At 31.2% G+C, this 23,677-nt stretch overlaps 1 protein-coding gene across 1 annotated transcript in view; it reads left to right on the forward strand.

Moving 5' to 3' along the window:
• LOC143080138 (arylsulfatase B-like) overlaps positions 1-23,181 on the forward strand; it is a 52,984-nt gene extending 29,803 nt beyond the window's left edge. Inside the window, exons 2-15 of the mRNA XM_076255855.1 lie at positions 845-913; positions 1,478-1,589; positions 2,624-2,675; positions 5,638-5,741; positions 6,550-6,656; positions 7,806-7,870; positions 9,406-9,510; positions 10,365-10,428; positions 15,138-15,235; positions 16,128-16,267; positions 16,821-16,879; positions 18,577-18,697; positions 19,356-19,474; positions 22,888-23,181. Coding sequence (XP_076111970.1) covers positions 845-913; positions 1,478-1,589; positions 2,624-2,675; positions 5,638-5,741; positions 6,550-6,656; positions 7,806-7,870; positions 9,406-9,510; positions 10,365-10,428; positions 15,138-15,235; positions 16,128-16,267; positions 16,821-16,879; positions 18,577-18,697; positions 19,356-19,474; positions 22,888-23,057 — 1,385 coding nt within the window. The 3' untranslated portion in view covers positions 23,058-23,181. The remainder of the gene's footprint in view (positions 1-844; positions 914-1,477; positions 1,590-2,623; positions 2,676-5,637; positions 5,742-6,549; positions 6,657-7,805; positions 7,871-9,405; positions 9,511-10,364; positions 10,429-15,137; positions 15,236-16,127; positions 16,268-16,820; positions 16,880-18,576; positions 18,698-19,355; positions 19,475-22,887) is intronic.
• Positions 23,182-23,677: the final 496 nt, after the last annotated feature.

The following is a 23,677-nucleotide window of genomic DNA, read 5'->3' on the forward strand; positions in this document are numbered from 1 at the left end:
TAGATTAAAAGAAAGCAAATCCGAGTGGCAAACTAAAACCGAGGAAAACACATCAACTATAAGATGAAAACAACGGAACAACAGAAATATCAATGGTTTATAACAAACATTTCTAAAATTTTCTGTTCTTATTTTCAAATTATACAGAAACTGAGGTTTCAACTCTAATAGATATAGTTGATCTCGGATAGATTTGGTTATTTTATTATACTTCTGTTCATAAACTATTCTATATATAAACATAGGAATTATCGTGTTACGTAGTTGTTCGCGTTTCACTTTTCAATCCCCAACTCATTGTATACAGATTGACAGAATCCACTGAACACTAATTCACCTAATACCAAAGGAAAAAAATGCAGCAGTCAAAGCAATAAACTGTAAACTTATTTTTGGTAGGACTATTTGATTAGATTATAATTTGATTTTGTTATTGGTTTGGAAGTGAAACTAGTCGATTTATCGATTGAAAACTCCTAAGAGTAGATTTGAAATTGTTGTTTTTTTACATACTATATCGTATGTTTTACGTTTAAATCAATCGAATTATATCAGCAATTAATTACATATTGATTGTCTTAATTTTCCGAATACTTTCAAACAATCCATGAATAATTGCATATGTTTTATTTCCAAAATGTCCTTAACACAAGTCAATGAACTAGTAGACTGTTTTGAACGGAGGAGTCTTCGTGTATTTAAATATAATCAATTACTAGTATACTTAAGTTAACTAATGTTTTGTTTTATTGAGAAATTACTTTCTATGATTTTCAGGTTTCATTATTAGTTTATAAATGATATATGTTGTGATAAAAAAAATTAGCATTTTATTTTCTACCAGATTCAAACTGTCCAAACTGTGCAACAGAAAATCCGCCTCATATAGTCCTTATTTTATCTGATGATCAAGGTATGTATATTTCCAACACAGATTTATATAAATATCATGTACAGTAAAACAAATGATTTTTTTTTTCTTCTACTTAAAACTAAAATGTTTTTTTAATAAATATCTTGGTATGTTCATTTCGAAAAAAATGATAATTTTTAATATCTTAATACGATCATTTGGAATATATTAATTAATAAGTTCATATGGAATATATTTACATCTTAATTTGGTATACCTCGATATAAAACGAACAAAAAAAAGTTAGACATTTGAAACATAAAATAAAATGTAAATAAATGAAATGGCTAACTTATTTTAAACGAAAAAGTAATGCATCATTTTTAAGATAGTATCTAAATTCGAAGATGATTTCAGATCTTCGATATATTCCCTGTTTAATTTGATCCCAAATTACTAGAGACTGGTCAATAAAATTTAGAAATACTTTTATAAAGACAGTATAAAAGTTTTAGATAAAAAAAAAACCATTCTGACGAGCTTGAACGCCTATATAGTTAATGTAGTTCATGTTGATTTCAATCAGTGAAAAGTCTTTGACATAAAATTTCCTAACTGCTCCAGGTTGGAACGATATTGGATGGCACAACTCCGACGTGTTAACTCCAAATCTGGACAGGTTAGCGAGACAAGGTGTTATATTGGAAAACTCGTATGTTCAACCTGTATGTACTCCGTGAGTAAATAATACACGTTATGTTAAACAGTGTGTATCTAATGACTATATATTCATCAACTTATTTTACTGCTCAGCTTGATATTATATATTTCAACGCCTACGTCTCATTTCGTTGAGTTCAACACAATTTTAGAAAGATCAAGTAAATGCAGCCACGCATAACAAAATTATGACACATTCTTTCCATCATTTTTCATGTGTTATTACACTTTTTGGAAGGTAAATTTATTTTACATCTTGCTATTGCAACAGAGTTGTGAAACAAAATATCTTATTCATAGATTGTGTAAGCTTGGGATAAAAAAAAATAGAAATTTGCATATTAAATGAAGGTGTAGGTTTCATTTCAATACTCAACAAATTCTATTCATACATTATAGAAGTTAAATTACTGTACAATTTTGATATATATATATATATACTTTTAAAAAAAAACGTAAACACGGGGCGTATACTTTCAATGTATGTTACTCGGTGTTAACGAAATCTAAATAACGATTTTTTTCTCTTAATGTAATGATGAATTTAACTATTTAAAAATATGCGAATTTTAATCCCTACGAATGAAAATTATCAAACTGTCGAAACAAAATATTCAAATACCATCACTCTTTGTATCATCTCAACACAAAATGGCTATAGTATGTGAGGAACAAAAGTATACTAAGTGTCACAGTGCAAACATATAAAAACAAATACTTAGATCATACACTTTATTGAGGCTAGCTTTTTTGTTAAATGGATGTCTTAAAATACTCTTGAAACAAACATGTATGAATGTTAATGCATGTCCTAATTAAAAAAAATCTATTATTTCAAAAACGACACACCGAAAAAAAATGATATAGAAAGATCCTACATTTCAAAAAGAACCAATGAAAAAATCACCGAATAAATCAGAATTAAAATTTATTTGATGCTGTCTTCAATAACATGCACATTTGCACACTAAGTTTGATATGAAGTTGTATAATTTCATTGTACATGTATAATTGTTATGGTAACTATGATACAATTGGAATATTTTCCAGGTCACGAGCTGCTATCCTTACAGGCAAATATCCTTTTCGAACTGGGTTACAGGTACGTGTTAACTATAGACAGTGAGAAAAGAAGATTAACTTTAATTAAAAATCAATTCTTCCGAGAACAATTGAAGGTCTTTCCACCTCGATAATAAGAATGAAATTTAAAAAACGATGTTAGAAAATGTCACTTCTTGTTGATGTAATTTGGTTCTTCAAATTGATATAAAAAAATAAGATTAATAGGTATATGCAGAAGACTTTATTGTTTTATTATGAACAGAAAATGATTTTTAGCAAGGTCAAAATCTAGAACGTCAAATTGACCTTTGACCTTGACCTCAATTTCAAGGTCATAGGTCAGTGATCTCAAATCAAAAGACCCCAGGTCAATCCTTGGTATGGTTGTGGAGGAATACTGATTTCAAATACATAAGGGGAGAAAACTCCTATAAGGGTTAACTAAAACACTTTGACTGAAATATTATGAAGTTGCGCCTTTTTGTAAACAGCAAGTTGGCAAACAAATCATATCATTAACTGTAACAGTTTCTTTTGAATAACGATAACAAGCAAAATTAAAATTTTTTAACATGACCTTGACCTTCGACCTTGATCTCAATTTCAAGATAATAGGTCAGTGAACTCAAAACGGAAGGCCGGAGGTCAATCACTTGTATGGTTGTGGAGGAATACTGATTTGAAATACAAAAGGGGAGAAAACTCCTATAAGAGTTAACCAAAACACTTTGACTGAAATAGGTTGAAGTTGCACCTTATTGTAAACAGTTATTTGGCAAAAACATCATATCATTTACTGTCACAGTTTCTGTGGAATAATGATAACAAGCAAAATTCAAAATTTAGAACATGACCTTGACCTTTGACCTTGACCTCAATTTCCTTCAAATGGACCAAGGACTTCATATCAAGAGACTCTAGGCCTCTACGACTTGTAACGTATGAATTTAAACAAGAGACCGAATCAATTTTGTTTTGTCTAATGCTTAGTCTGTTTCTGTGTGTGTGTGTGTGTTACATTTTAATGTTGTGTCATTGTTCTCTTATATTTAATGCGTTTCCCTCAGTTTTAGTTTGTTACCCCTATTCTGTTATTTGTCCATGGATTTATGAGTTTTGAACAGCGGTATACTACTGTTGCCTTTATTTATCCATCAAATCGCCTATCTTAAATTTTCAAAGGGAAATAAATCCCATAAGATGTCTTCCGATCACTCAAGTCAAATAAACCAAATCATTCTCAAGAGTAGACAAACAATTTGATGAAGACAGTTTGCTAAAAACTTTTACGGTTTTAGAGATATAACGATAACAAGAAAAAGGGGACGCGGGGAGATAACTCCTATAAGAATAAGTGTTCGGTCACATAGGGTAAGTTTTGAAACCCCCATTACTGTACAACATCATTGGCCAAAAAATCAATTCGATATGTTGCAAGACAAAAAAGCATCTCAGACGGCAGAAGAAAAAAAAATAATCAGAAGAAAAACAAAAGGTCTTTCCACGAAAAGTGGAATGACCTAAATATAACATTTTAAACAAGAGACCGAATCAAATGTTCCAATCTCTTTTATTGATTACAAATCCAGGTAACAAACAAATATTTAAGAAATTGCATTAAACGCATAATGTGCAAAAACATTTCAGACGACTGTTTTATATCTAAAGGTTTAAGACCGTGAAAACACGTTGATAGTGAGTTAAGACATAGGAATCGTATTGGTCACCCAATTCACTTATGATGACCGTAAAATCGATTTCAGTTGTTTTTTCTTTTAATTCTAAATCTGTTGGAGCAGGGTATTTTTTGTACGCGGGCTACTTCTGCTTTTATGTCATTTTATTAATTTGTCTATAGTTGGTGAAACATCGTAGTAGAAAGTGTAACCTTGTAAATGCACTCAGTCAATCTATTTAGAATCACATTAGTCTCTCTCAAGATTTTTTCTCATGTTTGCATATTTAATACAGATTTGCAAGTTTTAAACATCGATTAACCACTTTTGCCTTTTATATAAACCTTTTCAATCACTTTGTTAGTTTTTTTGGTGGGGTTCGTGTTGTTTATTCTTTAGTTTTGTATGTTGTGTCATGTGTGCTGTTGTTTGTTTGTCTTTTTCATTTTTAGCCATGGCGTTGTCAGTTTGTTTTAGATTTATGAGTTTGACTGTCCCTTTGGTATCTTTCGTCCCCCCTTTGTTTTACTTTTCAATAACTTAATAATTCTTAACAATGTGAATAACTACCAATGTCAGTATCTATTTTATCAAATAATTTAAGCACAGTGTACTTTCTCCTACTTAAAATCTAAATTATTTTTAACTTTGTACTCAGCCTATTTTCCCAAAAATTTTTAATTCAATATTACAGTTGGCATGTAGTAGTTCATAAACTGTATTTGCATTGTTCATTACTCCATGAGTACACATCTTTAAAAACAAAATTTGTATTTTTATGAATATACTATTAAGTAACAAGGTAAATTAATAGTAACCATGTTTATGGCACTCGGGTTACTTTACAATAATAGTACAGCATTTCAACTTTTTTGGTTTAAAAAACCCAACAGTCGACTGTTCTGCTGAGTCTTCGTTTTAAAATGTAATACAGTAAACCAACTTATTATAGCGGATAATTTGTAACGCATTTGCACATTTCAGCCGTCTTTTCTGTGATTTATTTTCTTTGTGTATTTATATGACGAAAGGCTCAAATGGTTTGCGACAATATAAATTCGAGTTATCTGTGTACTAGAAATAGTCGCGAAAATAAATCCATTGCAAAAATAAGTTGGTTTACAATATATAGTCGCATGCATTTAGAGCTCATAGATGAAATTGCCTCCGTTCGCTCTAACAAAGCTGATTACATTGTTTAAATCAAGCATTTGCTGAAAACTAATTAGTGTAAATATCATTATTTTTATGTAGATTCTTTTAAAACAATTGATATATGTTTTTTGTAAAACTACTTAAACCTTTGCCATGTGCATTTTGCAGTGGCTTGTCGTTGAGAATCATCAACCAAAGTTTTTACCGACAAACATAACCATTCTGCCAGAACTTCTGAAGAAAAGTGGATATACCACTCATATCGCCGGAAAGTAGGTACATTATAACATATATTTAGGGTTTGTATCATGTGTTGTACTTTTTTGCGTAAAAAAAAACAAATTATTACAAATCTTACCATTATCATCAACATATCAGCTCTGAAAAAAATATTAATATGCTTTCTTTGAAATAACTGATTAAAACCATTTGAAAGTTTTACTCGAGTTTGATATTTTGCTTTCAAACTAAACAATTAAACATAAGCGAATCAATTTAAAAGAGTTTTTTTTTTATTAAATAGCAAACCGATGCAAAATGTTGACATTTCATAATAAATAAGAACATACCTAATAATTGTAAAAATATTTATTAGCAAACCGAGTTAAGATTGCATTATAATTGACTGTTTAGGTTTTAGTGGGGTTCGTATTGCACAGTCTTTTAGTTTTCTATATTGTACAGTATTATATTTAATGTTACTTTTCAATTTTATTCAACTCTTTTATTACTTTCTAGATACCGGCACTCCACCAAAATAATTATTGGGTAAATCATGTTCTGCGCCATCATTCAAACTGGTATGACTTCTGCATTCCTTTTTTGATGCGTGAACTTTTCAAGGACAAATCCAGGTCTCGGCATCATACTTTATACTTAGCCTTGTCAATGTATACATGATATCAAACAACCAACCAGTAAAATATTTAATATTAGGAAACAATACAAAACTGTAAAATACCCATTAAAATGTTTATTAAATCAACTAGTAGTATGTACTTTTATAGAATAACACTCATCAAAGATACAGGGCTCTTGTGTATAGAACTGAATCATAACCTGTCAAATATTGTTTTTAAGATGGCACCTTGGTCACTGCAATGAAGATGTAATACCGACAAAAAGAGGGTTTGACTCATTTCTCGGTATTTTAAAGGGAGGAGGTGATTATTACTCAAGGTCATTTGGTAAGTTGATTTAATGCTCTTAGAATCAAATTCAATTAACACGTAAATAGTTATCAAAGGTACCGGGATTAGTACGGCAGACGCGCGTTTCGTCTTCATAAGACTCATCAGTGACGCTCATATCAAAATATTTATAAAGCCAAACAAGTACAAGGTTGAAGAGCATTGAGGATCCAAAATTCCAAAAAGTTGTGCCAAATAAAAACATTGATCTGTCAAAACGTTTTGGTTATATCGGGAAATTTCCCTTTAATTCATTTGTATTATCGCTCTTAGCTCATTTATCTATATAAATTCTTAAAAAGTAAACGTAAAAGCCAAAATCTAAACATTATACAGAACGTATCGTCTTATTAAAAGGACATATGTTCAGTAGTTTGAAATATGTAATACAAATTTTGAAATACAAGACACCAAGACCATCTAAAGAACACTCTATGAGAACAAGCATTGTAAAAAGTTTTAGGACAAAATTATAATGTATTCTTAGTTGTTTCTGATATATTTTCCGTGTAACCCAGTTGGTAATCTAAATGTATCTGTCCAAAGTATAGTGGTCCCGTTTCGCATGCTTTCTTCTTCCGTACGATTTGATCGTGATACCTCAATTATTTATACTCTTTTGTTATCAATGAACTGTTATAGTCATTTCGAATGTTCATTCTAGAAATATTCAATTCTTTTGAGGTTGAAATCAAAACAATTAAATAACAATTGCATAAAACACAACTTAGACAGCTAAATATTGTTAAAATAGCTTCTTTAACTTTGTATTTGTTTGGCTTTTTACCTATTTTGATCTGAGCGTCGCTGATGAGTCTTATGTAGACGAAACGCGCGTCTGGCGTATAAAATTATAATCCTGGTACTTTTGATAAAGTTCTATTCTTATGGTAGAAAAATATATTCACAAGTTTTAGTTAGATACTTAGAAAAAAAAACATTCGAAGAAATTTTCTTCTTTGATTTAATACTTTTACTGTCATCCGGCTATGGAGTAGGCATTATCTAACACATCATCGGACTTGTGTTTGATTATATTTATTTGTACACATATTTTTTAGACAATGTTTTATTTTTGACTGACAATTTCAATCATTTTGTTTTGGATTTTATTATTCTTAGATTGATAATACATGTATATTTTAGGTGGTAACTACGACTTTTGGAGAAATGAGGACATTTATTTTCCACCAGATGGTTCATATTCTACGGTATTACGTTATGTAAAATAAACATAGGGTTATTTAAAAAACATATAAAACATTATTTCCTACTTACCGTGACTAAGAAATTAGTCAATTAAATATAAGGACATGCTACAAAAATACAAAAGTTTTCATTAGACTTATTAAGGTAGAGATAATATTCTGCAGTTTCGTGTCATCAGTTGATTATAATGCATATTTTGTATCGCGAGTTTAAACAAATTTATCATGGTATATATTTTCTCGTCAGATACTTTCATATGGAAAATATATAGTTTAATATTTTTTTTTAAACTTGTCTAAAAATATGCGTCATGTCAATTCACAATTTGAAATACATTTGCAACAATTTGGAACATATATCAGCAATGCATCAACAAGAGAAAATAGTATAAATGACATGTACATGTGGTTTTTATACGCACGTCAAAATTTCGACTGGACGTATTATGGTATACAAACGTCTGTCTGTCTGTCTATCCGGCGTCAACATGTCGCATCGTAACTTAAGAACCACTTATCCATATTTCATGAAGCTTAACATAGTTGTTTCTTTTGATAATCAAACGATCTGTATACTTTTTGGTGAAAATAGGATTTAAACTTTTTGACTTTATAACTAAAACTGGGGTGTGTACTTTTCACATGTCGCGCTGTATCTCAAAAACGATTTCTGACTATTGCTTAAAACTTCCCACACTTCTTAAATATATTAAGCCAAAGATCTGTATACTTTTTGGCGATGATTCAAACATTTATTTTAGAGTTATTGAGTTTTTTAGGAAAAAAGGGGTTGGGTTTTCACATGTCGCGCTATATCTCATAAACGATTTATGATTATTGCTTAAAACTTTACACACTTCTTATTTATATTAATCTTAAGATCTTTATACTCTTTGGTGATGATTCAAAATTTTATTTTGGAGTTATTGAGTTTTTTTGTAAAAAAAGAGGGGGGTTTTCACATGTTGCATCATATCTTAAAAACCATTAATGACTATTGCTTAAAACTTTACACACTTCTTAGTTTTATTAAACTAAAGATCTGTATATTTTTTTGGTGATGATTAAAAATTTTTTTTAGAGTTATTGAGTTTTTTGTAAAATAGTTTTTTGTAAAAAGAGTTTTTTTTCCATGTCGCGCCGTATCTCAGAAACTATTTATGATTATTGCATAAAACTTCTCACACAAGACGAATGGCGTATTATGCGCTCATGGCGCAGCTGTTTATTACGATTAATTTTTCAACGAACAATAAGTGTATACACCATGTGCTATAGTGTGCATTTATTCTCATGCTGGTTAGCACACAGTATACAATTGATCTGATCTAATATGTTGTTTCATAACTATTTTGTCGTTCGGTTAATCAAAGGATATATGTAGCAAGAGAAGCAACCCTTGCTTAAAATAATGATATAATTTTAGTAATAAAAACATAACCATACCAATACCAATTGCTAAGATACTACAACTGAGAAATCCACAAAATAATATGATGAAAATTATTTGGTTTTAATCTAAAATATCTTTAAATCAGGATTTGTTCACAGACAGAGCTGTTGAAATAATAGAAAACAACGACGGAAAGACATCTCCATTGTTCTTACAAATCTCTTATACGACTCCTCATTTTCCACTTCAGGTAAGTGTTAAATCACTGTTTCCTCTTAAACTTGAACAGGGATATATTTCTCGGTTTGAGTTGGTTCAAAGAACTTACTTATTCTATTCATGAGAAACCAAATCAATATAATAATAAGGAGATGGTATATAAAGGCATTAGTAGTATACCACTGTCGAAAGTCATAAATCGATTGAGAGAAAACATATCCTAAATAAAACTAAAATACAAGGAAACAGTCAACTATAAGAGGAAAACAACGAAACAGCAGAATCACTAAAGTGCAACCAAAACCAAACGACAATCATGACAATGTAACACACACAGATAGGATAACAACTGTCATTTCCCTGATTTTGATACTGGACATTTTAAGAAAAAATGGTGGGTTGAACCTGGTTTTGAGGGTAGCCAAACTTTGCACTTTCATGGCAATGTTAAATATAACAGTATGAGACGACTATTCGCCAAAGTTGAAATGAAGTGGATGTGAACATTTACAGCAACCTACGGTCTTCAACAAATAAGTCCTCTATGTGACGAATGTCAACCTTCTCTGATCTTATGTTATAAGTTACGTTTCTCATAACTGTTTAACACTCTGATATAATGAATGCATTATCATCACTTCCATGGTGTTTTTTTTTCTATTTTAGCTCATGTAATGGTATTAGCACTTTTACATATCCTTTGACATGGAGAACATTTTATTGAGGTCTCGATTTAAACTGTTTAGTCTTTATAATTAATGAATATATCGTGTGTGGTAAAAGTTATAGAAATAAATTTTGAAAAAAAACAAAGGAAATAAAAAATAGTGCAATCGTATTTTTCCTTCATCTTGCACTTATTTGTACTTAATTTTATACTTTCAGGTCCCTAAAACATTTAAGGACATGTATCCTAATGTCACCGATGCAAATAGACAAACTTACTTAGGTGAGTGTAACTTATTAAGAGGACCATTTTATTTTAACAAAACACATATATTTTTTTGACCTACCGAATTAGATTTATTACCGGGTTCGTCCTAATATGATCAGCAACACGACGGGTTCCACATGTTTGTAAATGATTTCCTTATATTTCCGGAGCAATTAAGATAACCCCTAGTTTTTGATGGGGTTCATTTTGCTCAGTCTTTAGTTTTCTACTTTGTGTCTGTTGGTCTTTTCTTTTTTAACCACATCATTGCCTGTTTATTTCTAACTTATAAGTTTGAATGCCCCTATGATGTATTTTGCCTCTCTTGTTTACAAATTGAATCTCTTTTTTTTTTTGTAACAGCAATGTGTTTTTCGGGTATATCATTTTCTGAATGTAAGATTGTATCATGCAATTAACGTGTAAATAAACCAATTAGGGTACATATAAATGATATTAATTTTGTTACATGCATATATTGTAACCGTACCATTTGTTTATGCCGTATGTTCTGTAAGAAAATATCAGGAGTCAAATTGCAACACATTTTCAGAAATAGTAAATTGTCCCTGGATTTGACTTTTTTGTATATGTCTTTTTGGTAATATAAGCCCTCATGTATTCTGGTACTTTTTATTCTTTTTTAGCTTTCATAATTTGTTGTATGAGTGCCCTTGATGAGTCTGCAGTCGATTCAATGACGTATAAACGATCCGTATAAACAAAAAACTCGTTAAAACGTACTTGTAACGCGATGAGTGTAAGGAAGTACCCAACAGCCACGTATGCTTAGTCAGTATTGTTTATAAGTTGCAACAAGAAACAACCATTGTTGGTTTTGGAAGGTGTCGCCTTCACTTCGCAAAACAAAGGTTTTTTTTTCATTATTTTTTTTTTTACTTATTACGCAAAACCTTATACATATTGCCTAATAATAAAGGATATGGTTACAAGATCTAGTGGAATCTGCTTGTCAGATTCTTGTTTAAAGCGGAATAACTCCGATCGTTCTATATTGAAAACTGCTTCTAAGCTCATGCTCTTTAAATTTCTATCTCCTTTGCTTGAGATGATCTTTGAATATGACAATTATATCCTTAATACTCTATGTCTCACTTTTATTTCAATGGTGCCGAACAGTTTCTCCTTTTATAAATCAAAATAAGCTGTTAGACTTAAATAAAGGCATCAGTAGTATACCGCTGTTCGAAACTCATAAATCAATAGAAAAAAGCACATCCGGGTTACAAACTAAAACTGAGGGAAACGCATTAAATATAAGAGGAGCACAGCGACAAAACAGAAACACAACATTAAAATGTTACACACAAAGAAACGAACTAAGCATTAGAAGAAATCCGATGAGAATAACAAATATAACATAAAAATTAAATACATATTTTTTTGGACAGAAAAGTACCGTGACACGTCTTATAGCAATACGAATTCACACTCAAATATAACAGGAAACAAACGACACACCAGAAACACAACGTTAAACTGTAACAAACACAGAAACGAACTATAATATAACAATGGCCATTTTCCTGACTTGGTACAGGACATTTTTTAAAGAAAACAATAGTTGGTAGAACCTGGTTTTGTGGCATTATAAACCTCCCACTTTAATGGCAATATTAAATATAACATTGAAATGACAACATAATATTACAGGACTACAATACAAATAAATAGGATAACCTATAGGACAGAGAGAAGGGCTATCATAGAAATGTTATCTATATACTGACATTTATTTGAAGGTCTGGTGTTGCTCTTTATGTAAACAATATTTGTGATCCTGAACCTCTCCCTGTATTTAAAGATATATATCTTTGTTTCAATTTTATAGGTAAATTTAAATGAAGGGTGAAGATCGTTCACTATTTTAAACAGCTTCTCAACTATAAACCTCAATGCATTACCAATCATAAGCGTATTATTTTAATAAATTCAAGAAAAACTAAAATTTGTATTATATCTTATTTGATTGGTATTCTATTACTTCCCATGATATCTTCTATTCTCTGGATAAGGCATCGGCCATTAAGTTCAAAATAATTGTTTCTTCAGCACTGTTGCTACTCAAAATTTTATCTTTTTACTGCTGGGTAATTTTATTAAATAAGTATTTCCATAACTGCACTGTAACAAGCTCGTTCAACAGTTTGAATGATTCGCTCTTGGTAAATACTAGTGCAGTGAACGGAGATGAGAAAGCAGTCCCGATCAGATTTGGAATTTCCTATTTTATATATATGATTATTTATCAAATCCCCACTACCTCGTTTGCAACTGTAGATACAAAAACTAGAGGCTCTCAAGAGCCTGTGTCGCTCACCTTGGTCTATGTGCATATTAACAATAAACACAGATAAATTCATGACAAAATTGAGTTTTGGTGATGGTGATGTGTTTGTAGATCTTTCTTTAATGAATATTCTTGTTGCTACAATTATGTCTATCTATAATGAACTTGGCGCAGTAATTGCAGTGGAAAATATTTCCTAAAAATTTACAAAAAATAACAAAAATTTATGAAAATTGTTAACAATTGACTATAAACAGCAATAACTCCTTAAGGGGTCAATTAACAATTTTGGTCTTGTGACTTATTTGTAGATCTTATTTTGCTGAACATTATTGCTGTTTACAGTTTATCTCTATCTATAATAATATTCAAGATAATAACCAAAATCTGCAAAATTTCCTTAAAATTACTAATTCGGGGGCAGCAACCCAACAACAGGTTGTCCGATTTGTCTGAAAACTTCAGGGCAGATAAATCTTGACCTGATAATTAATTTTATCCCATGTCAGATTTGCTCTAAATGCTTTGGTTTTTGAGTTATAAGCCAAAAACTGCATTTTACCCCTATGTTCTATTTTTAGCCATGGCAGCCATCTTGGTTGGTTGGCGGGGTCACGCCACACATTTTTTTAACAATATACCCCAATGATGATTGTGGCCAAGTTTGGTTTAATTTGGCCCAGTAGTTTCAGAGGAGAAGATTTTTGTAAAAGATTACAAAAAATTACGAAAAATTGGTCAAAATTGACTATAAAGGGCAATAACTCCTTAAGGGGTCAACTGACCATTTTAGTCATATTAACTTAATTGTAGATCTTACTTTGCTGAACATTATTGCTGATTACATTTTATCTCTTTCTATAATAATATTCAAGATAATAACCAAAATCTGCAAAATTTCCTTCAAATTACTTATTTCGGGGTAGCAACCCAACAACCCGTTGTCCGATTCATTTGAAAGTTTCAGGGCAGATAGATTTTCACTTGATGAACGATTTTACTCCATGTCAGATTTGCTCTAAATGCTTTGGTTTCAGAGATATAAGTCAAAATCTACATTTCACCCCTATGTTCTATTTTTAGCCATGCCATCTTGGTTGGTTGGCCGGGTCACTTCACACATTTTTTAAACTAGATACCCCAAAGATGATTGTGGCCAAGTTTGGATTAATTTGGCCCAGTAGTTTCAGAGGAGAAGATTTTTGTAATAGATTACTAAGATTTACGAAAAATGGTTAAAAATTGACTATAAAGGGCAATAACTCCTACAGGGGTCAACTGACCATTTCGGTCATGTTGACTTATTTGTAATACTTACTTTTTTTAACATTATTGCTGTTTACAGTTAATCTCTATCTGTAATAATATTCAAGATAATAACCAAAAACAGCAAAATTTCCTTAAAATTACCAATTCAGGGGCAGCAACCCAACAACCGGTTGTCCGATTCATCTGAAAATTTCAGGGCAGAGAGATCTTGACCTGATAAACAATTTTACCCCCATGTCAGATTTGCTCTAAATGCTTTGGTTTTTGAGTTATAAGCCAAAAACTGCATTTTACCCTTATGTTCTATTTTTAGCTATGGCAGCCATCTTGGTTGGTTGGCGGGGTCACGCCACACATCTTTTTAACTAGATACCCCAATGATGATTGTGGCCAAGTTTGGTTAAATTTGGCCCAGTAGTTTCAGAGGAGAAGATTTTTGTAAAAGTTAACGACGACGGACGACGACGACGGACGCCGGACGCCAAGTGATTGGAAAAGCTCACTTGGCCCTTTGGGCCAGGTGAGCTAAAAAGTTTTATAAATTGGTAACCCTATATGCTACTGAGTTTTTCAATGGAAATATTTTGTCTAAAAAGGGCAATCATTTACTGACATCCTGTTATTGTAAACACACCTGCAGCCACACATTCTTTATTGCCGAATGGTTATACTTTGCAAACAATTGTCTTGATTTTTTCAATTCGACGCGTTAAAAGTAAAGACAATGTGTTAAAGGTGAATATCAACGCGTTAAAAGTATGTTTTTACGGTATATTTGTACCGCCAATGACCCTTTATAGGACCTGTTAAATTTCAATGAAAAGAAAACGCTTCAGACTCATCAAATATCTAAAGTTTAATTTTCATTTCATTTTTTTTTTTTTTTTTTTCCATGTCCTTTTGAAGTAATATACGAACAGTTAAGACATGTTAGCTACCAAGAAAGCATTGGAAGCTAAACATGTTTCCTGCATTTAAAAAATGTAGATTTCTTCTAAAAAAGATAGAAATTGTACTTTTTTTTGTAGTTTCAGGCCTAGGTGTGTATCAATAGGGATTTAAAATTTGAGCAAAAACAATAATGTTTCAGTGATAGAATTGTCATATATTTGAGCAATTATTATATCTATTCGTTTTTTGCTAGGAATGGTATCTTCACTTGATTATGGAATTGGGAAGGTTGTTAAAGCATTGGAAAGAAATGACTACATGGATAATACGGTCTTTATTTTCCTTGCTGATGTAAGTACAAACTATTTTATTACGATGACTGATATATCTGAAGTGCATCTTCAATACCATTTATTATTTTTTTACATATAACTACACATTTTTAAGTTAACGTCAAACAATAGGTAAGGAATAACGTGTAGTGAGGTATCAAAGAAGTATAATCCGAAAAAAATATCGGAAAGAGTAAAATCTAGATAGGTTAATAAAATAATACGTATGTTTAGCAATTAGTAAATCGGTAAAACTATAGCTTTGAGTTTATAAAAACACGAAATTACAATGAGGAAGGTCTTAAAGTATAAACTATTCCTCAGCATGCAAATATATAACAAGATGAATTAAAAATTAGCACATTTCATCATTTCTTGTGAATTGAAAACGAAAAATGTACTTCAAATGTGTCAGTAAGTTCGTAATGATATCAAGAAACAAAAGTGAAAAATCTGTATTCCTAATATTCAATCATTTTGGATGCTATAATGTACAGTGTTAATAAAATATTTGTAATATATAACGTCTACGTTGACTCCGGTGCCAGATTAAAGGGTAAGAGAAACAAAATCATTCAGGGTTGTTTTATGTGGTCAAGCTAACGTTCTTTTGGTATATTCTGCCTCTTTCCAATTTCTCAGTAGTATTGAACTGCCTCATTGTATATGTGTGTCTTATCTTTATTGACTACAAATGTAATTGTTCCTTCCGAATATTGTCTTTATTAAATTTGACTGTTGATAGAACACAAAAAGTAATGATACGTATAAGCATTCTTATGATCATTTTTATTTTGACGAGTCATAGTTATTACTTATACGATTTCTACGACAGCTTCGGATCAATATTTTGATAGTAACATCATTATAGCATTCATCAACTGTAAATTTAATTAAATTTGTCTTTACAGAATGGTGGTGATCTTGACTTTGGTTCTAGCAACCTTCCTTTGAGAGGAGACAAAGGAGATTTATGGGAAGGAGGAACAAAATCAGTCGGACTTGTTTACAGTCCAAAATATTTAGGACAAAGTGGTTGTATACATCATGGGTGAGAATCATTTACTAATTCTAGCTTTATTTAAAAGAAAATCAAAAGAATATTCACTATTTGTATTAGAATCATAAGAGATATGATCTTGTTATTATACATTATTATACTGTTTATGCTTTCTTTGTTAATAATGTGTTCTAATCTGCACTTTTATGTTTTGGTTAAGGAATTGTCTTGTGGCATTCGTGTTGACAATTCATTCACTTCTTATTTCTGCTTTTAACTTGCCTATAAAGAGATGGACTTGACTGTAAACCCTCTGAATTATTGGGTCGTCATCTACACGACAACTTTGCTTGATGTATTCAACAGAAGGCAACGTTTTTGCGTTTGAAGTTCAAATTTGAAGATTGATCTTTAACTTTACCATCGACAAAAGGTTTATATAAATAGAAATGATTTAAAGGATCATTCAACAGAAAAAAGGCCAGTTTTGTAAAAGGAAGTATCAAATTTAATACTGCGAAGTCAAAATGTTCACAAATTAGATAGAAGGACTATATCCATTCAACTAATACTATCGACTATTTATACTTTTCATTGTTTTTAGTATGATACATGCTGTTGACTGGTTTTCCACAATCTTAGATATTGCCAGATATCAACAAGGTATATATTTAATTTTCAATGTTTATAGAGGAGCAAAAAGAATCGATTATATTCTATATAATTGATAAATGAATAAAAACGGACAAAAGATACCAGAGGGACAGTCAAAGTCATAAATAACATAGACTGAAAACAATGCATATGTAATCATTATTAATAATGAATAATGAATAATAATTTGAAGACCTTTCTATATATATAATCGGTTAGTGCAATTGGTAAACAAATACGGCAGCAATAAAGCTTCCTTGTTTTCCATTCAATCATATGAGAATTAATTTTAATGTTTATTTTCTGTAATCAAATGAATAATCAAAACTTACTTTGACAGACCTCAAGAAATGAAGGTTTAAAGGAACTCAAAGTCTTAAAAATTCCAAACTAAACTAAAGCAATTATTGAGCGATTCATGCACAGACTTTCAAGGGGCACTAGCTACCAGATATATTAAAGATCTAATATATGATTGGTTTGAATCATTAATAGAAGTGAAATAGTGAAAGAATTATTCGCTTTTAGTAGCCAGTATGGTTTAATTTTGTCAAAATATGCTAAGAAACATTGATGATGAATTATTCACTTGCAAGTGAATAATTTGACCTCAATGAACCCGTATTCATAGGAGCTTCAATTTAACATATTAGCTAGAAATGGATAACACGTGATTTATTTGTGTAAAGTTATTTAAAGGAAAAGAATGTCAACATTGAAAGGGAAACAAAGGTAAATCAATTGTTAGACTGATTCGATCCACAAAAAAATCATTCTTATATAGGTAAAAACTATAATAAACATAATTATTTTTTTAATCTAGTATATGAAATTAAACAGACTTAGAAAAAAAATCCATTAGCACGAGCTCGCTTAATCTATTTATAGCTATATTTATGTTTACATCGCTTATATGGTCACCAGATGACTTTCTTTGGAGGTCAACTCGATAGTTAATTAGATGGCGTCTAAGCTAAAATACACACGAGAGAAGCTACGTTTTATCATGCCCATACCCTGTTTATTTGTTATTTTAGACTTTTATAAGTTTGGATGAATGTTTTACATGATTATAAATCAAATATGAGAATTTGAGCCAAATCGGTGAACATGAATTTAACAGCTACTGCACCTTTAATTGGTATATAATGATTAATCAAGTCGTGTTTATAATAGCTCTTTTACTATGTTTCAATTCAGTATTAAATGCATTTGAAATGTTTCCTTAACGGTTAAACTTGACTGGGCAAGACATTAAAGTTGAGCAACATGTCATACGGATGTTGTTCCAAATGCGCATCTGATGCAGTAAAATTGGTACCATAATTCTTATAACTGCACCATGATTGGACAACTTGAAATTGATAATACTATATAAGTGAAGGATTATAAATAACATTTTCGACAAAATTAACAATAACAGTACAATTTGTACTCCGTTCATCAGATGAGATTTTCGGCCATTAGTGTCTCATTTTGATTTGCATTCATAGCTCAAAACTAATGTGTAAATACCTAGTCACGTTGAATGCTATACGATCAAAAGGGATACATAGAGACTGAGATAGACAAACCCGTCTAAGGTCCAAGATATACCCGAATTATAAATATACATTTATTTATAATAATTCCACTTGCAGCTGAATAATTATAGGAATTTCTGCTGCATGATGCATATATTTAAACAATGACTCTATATGCTTTAGAAAAGCCGGATCATTTAGACTCAGTAAGTCAGTGGAAACATTTAAAGGAATGCAGTGGTTCAGCAAGAAGTGAATTTGTTTACAATATAGATGACGACATAGCAAAGTCTGCAGCTTTAAGGTATATACTATAGCGTTAAAGTTCAGATTGAAGAAACTCAAGTTGTCAAATATATGAAGATGTGGTATGAGTGCCAATGAAACAACTCTCCATCCAAATAACAATTAATAAAAGTAAACCTTTATAGGTCAATGTAAGGCCTTCAACACGGAGCCTTGACTCACACCGAACAACAAGCTATAAAGGGCCCCAAAATTACTAGTGTAAAACCATTCAAACGGGAAAACCAACGGTCTAATCTATATAAAAAACGAGAAACACGTATAAATTACATAAACAAATTACTGTACTTCAGATTCCTGACTTAGGACAGGTGCAAACATTTGCAGCGGGATTAAACATTTTAACGGTACCAAACCTTCTCCCTTTTTCTGAAACAATAGTATAACATCATAACATAGAAAAACACACGATAAAATATCGAAAAAAAGGCTATTTGCAGTCCAAAATTTTAATAATCATTAATTTCCAACAATATAACTCAGTCGTCAAACATATTTCCTTTTTTTAAATGAAAAGTGATTGGCATAATTTTACGTTTTATTTCCATTCGGAAATTTCGATGATTCCAACTTTAGGGTGTAATTAAGAGTACTGTTAAATTCAGCAAAAACTACTTAATACATTCTTCAATTTTATTACAATATTTCTATTTCAGAGTTGATAACTATAAGATAATCGTTGGAGATCCACGTGTATATAATTTCAATGCCAGCACTTTCGTTTCATCTCCAATTGATCCGAATAATACGGAAGTCAGACTATTCAACCTCCAGGGTAAATGTTTACTGCTTTAACTTTTATGTAAAATCAGATGTATACAACAAGACAATAACAATCAAAACCAAGGAGTAAACAAAGACTCACAAAAACCAAAGGACATTTACATCAACAGTTATAAATAATAATTTAGAAACAACACGAACTCCACTAAAAACGGGAGTGAAAGCAGGTGCTCCGGAAGGGTAAGCATTTCCTGCACCGTATACGGCACCCGTCGTGTTATTTCTTTGTTCAGTCCGGTAAAGATGGAAGGTTATTATGACTGAATAGAATAGACATATTGTTTATTTTCAATCCATGCATTATTGCTTTTAAAACAATTGATCGTTATCGAATATATGTGCCATAGATAATCACAGATATGTTGTCATAACCACCATCTTGTTCTCTTTTCCTTGATTGAGACAATACAATATCTTACTTTTCATCGGATTTGTGTGTGAACGACATGATGGGTGCCATGGTGCAGACCCTTTAGATTTCACATGAATTTTGCAAGTTTTGGGGTGGTAACTGTTGTCCAATCTCTTTGGGTTTTTTTTGTGTTATTGTTTTTAGTATTTGTCCTTTGGCATTTTCAAGCAAAGTGAAATTTCACCGTGTTTTTGATAAAACACTGAACATTTTACAAAATATCTTATCATTACCTTTTCATAAACTTCCCAAATGCTATGCTGTGTCAAGAACACAAGTAGTTTGTTAATGAATTTCCTTCTTAAGTTGTTTTTGGTTATACATGTGGAAAGTATATCTAACTGTCGGCTGAAATCGGCTACAATTTGTTTGTGTCAAGTCCCGTCAAAATACAAGTTCCTAAGTATACCAATATTGCTATCAGAATATTCAAGGCTAGAGGTTAGAGGAGTACTGTTGGTTCGTTAATTTTTTTAGTGTGCAGGACAAAGATATGTTAGACTAAATTCGACACGTAGTTCCTAAAACCGACGTCAAATCTGAAGTCATAATGAAATAAGATTCCAAATCAACAGTAAATTATATGACCCTCTAATCGACGTCTGTTTGTCGTTCTGAAATCGACGCTCAGTATTTGTTCTCTTCAATCCTTTTAACAGACTTGCCGAAATGACGTCACAACTTTTTTTAAGAACAACAACTGTCATATTCAAAATTTGATAAATGCAAATAAATTGGAAGGTTGAACCCAAAGACTTAAAAATTTGTTACAAAAAAATTGTTGCAGTTCAAATATTTTTTCCCCACAATTTACTTTGCTTTTCTTATCACTTGGCGTCCGTCGTCCGTCGTCGTTAACTTTTGCAAAAATCTTCTCCTCTGAAACTACTGGGCCAAATTGAACTAAACTGTTTCACAATCATTATTGGGGTATGTAGTTTAAAAAAATGTGTTCGGTGATCCGGTCAACCAACAAAGATGGCCGCCATGGCTAAAAATAGAACAATGGAGTAAAATGTAGATTTTGGCTTATATCTCAGAAACCAAAACATTTAGAGCAAATCTAACTGTGTGAAATTGTTTATCAAGTCAAGATCTATATGCCCTGAACTTTTTAGATGAATCGGAGAACCGGTTGTTGGGTTGCTGCTACTAAATTTGTAATTTTAAGGAAATTTTGCCGTTTTTTGTTATTATTTTGAATATTATTATAGATAGAGAAAAACTGTAAACAGCAATAATGTTCAGCAAATTAAGATCTACAAACGAATCAACATGATCAAAATGGTCAGCTGGCCCCTCAAGGAGTAATTGCCCTTTATAGTCAATTTTAAACATTTTTTTGTTATCTTTTACAAACATCTTCTCCTCTGAAACTACTAAGACAAATTTAACCAAACTTGTCCATAATCATCATTAGTGTATCTAGTTCAAAAAATTTGTGTCCGATGACCCCGCCCGCGAATCAAGATGGCCGACATGGCTAAAAATAGTTCATGGGGTAAAATGCAGTTTTTGGCTCATATTTCTGAAACCAAAGCATTGAGAGTAAATTTGCGGCGGATAAATGTTTTCATTAAGATAAGATCCATCTGCCCTGAAATTTTCAGACCAATTGGGCAACTTGTTGTTGGGTTGCTGCCCCTGAATTGGTAATTTTAAGAACATTTTACAGCTTTTGGTTATTATCTTGATTATTATTATAGATAGAGATAAACTGTACATATCAATAATGTACATCAAGGTAAGAGCTACAAATAATTCAACATTATCAAAGTTGTCAATTGACCTCTTAAGGAGTTATTGCCCTTTATAGCAAATTATAAACAATTTTCATCAATTTTGTACTGTCACTTCTGGACCAAGTTCATTATAGGTAGAGATCATTGTAAGCAGCAAGATTGTTCAGTAAAGTAAAATCTACAAACACATCACTAACACCAAAACACAATTGTGTCACGAATCAGTCTGTGTCTTTTGTTTACTATGCAAATAGACCAAAGAGAGGGACACAGGCTCTTTAGAGCCTCTAGTTTATTATGTCTATTGTTTGAGACAGCCTTTATATATCTTTCAGTTATCTTCATCTTTGGTTTTCTGTCATTTATCTATATGAATATGAAAAGAATAAAAAAAAAACGTAGAGTGTTTTAATTTAACATTTTCACCAATATATCAAAATACTTGGACATCAAATATGATCTTGGTGCTTGTCTTATTGCCATTCGTGTTTTTTTATGTTTATTAAGTTGATAACTTTGGACGGGATCTTACTTTCTTTATCTTTCCTTCTGAAATACGTCAACGATTTTTGGTTGTTTTTAAAGTATGAAAACAATTCGTTTCTTTAGGCAACATTTTACATCGACAAAGATAATAAGTATATTAAAATCAGAAGAAGAAAAAAATAAATGATATATATGAGAGGAGACTCCAATAGATCGGACGTCGTGTTTGAAATACACGAAGTCCTATTGGACGTTGACAAGGGGGTAAAATAAATGGACACTGATTTGAAAACGCGACTTCATATTGGAGGTTGATCAGATTCTCTGTCCTGAGTGTTCTGTTGGTAATTTCTACCTTAGTTCTGTCGCATAATGTTGTCGGTTTTGTCGTATTTTTAACAAAAACATATCAGCAAGAGGTTTGGCTATCCTAAAGACCATGGATGAAATAACTATTTCATGTCAATAGAATGTGTACTCTGAGTAAATATGCTGATAAGTTACTTGTTTTAAAAAAGAAATTATTTTCTACGTGTAATTTTCAGTAAATCTTTGCATGGTTTAAGTAGTAGTTTTAGATAAATGAATGTCACAAGAGTTTAAGTCAAATAGTAAAGTGAAAATGAACATTCAACAAACGTCAATATCATATTAAGTTAAATATATTAAAATTGCCTCTTTTAATTTTGACGGAAGAAATACCATTTTACATTTATGTCTTTAGCCTAGAAACGTGTTATACCAATATACTACCTTTCATTTTAGATGATCCTTCGGAAACGAAAAATCTGGCATCTGAAAATCCACTTAAAGTAAAAACAATGTTGAGGAAACTCGATGAGTATAGGAAAAACAGTCTACCAGCAGTTAATCCGGATTATCTACCAAAAAATATAACACATCCAAATGGAATTCTCAGGCTTGACTGGTGCTGAGCTTCCCGAAGAGGCAATGTAACCATTTGGTAACCAGGATCTTCTACCGCCAGTTGTTACACATTCAAATGGAGTTATAAGCTTGAGTGTGCTGAATTCATATAATATCATACAAATAGAAAAATAATCCTATAAGACTTTTTCTCTTATGAATCTATTTCCCACATAAAGATATATGTCTCGCAATACACTGAACGTCAAATGGATAAGTTATATAATACACGATAAATTGTTGGATTTAATATCTATGATATGTAATTGAATTGTTACTTTCCCATTATCATTTCTTTATGTGGATGATAACTTTCAGATCTTACTTCCTTTAACATTAAACAAACACACATATCTTTAACTTGAAAAGATCACGTGTTACATATTTTTTTTTTCTTTCATTTTTTTATTTAAATTAGGCCGTTAGTTTTCTCGTTTGAATTGTTTTACATTGTCATTTCGGGGCCTTCTATAGCTGACTATGTGGTATGGGCTTTGCTCATTGTTGGATGTTTAAAGTCAGTTTATAGAATGTTTTATCCCCAAATGATGACGGAAGGGTTCATGTTATTTATTCTTTAGTTTTCGATGTTGTGTCATGTGTACTATTGTTTGTCTGTTTGTCCTTT

This window comes from Mytilus galloprovincialis, chromosome 6 (genome assembly GCF_965363235.1).
Source record: "Mytilus galloprovincialis chromosome 6, xbMytGall1.hap1.1, whole genome shotgun sequence".
Taxonomy (NCBI): Eukaryota; Metazoa; Mollusca; class Bivalvia; order Mytilida; family Mytilidae; genus Mytilus; species Mytilus galloprovincialis.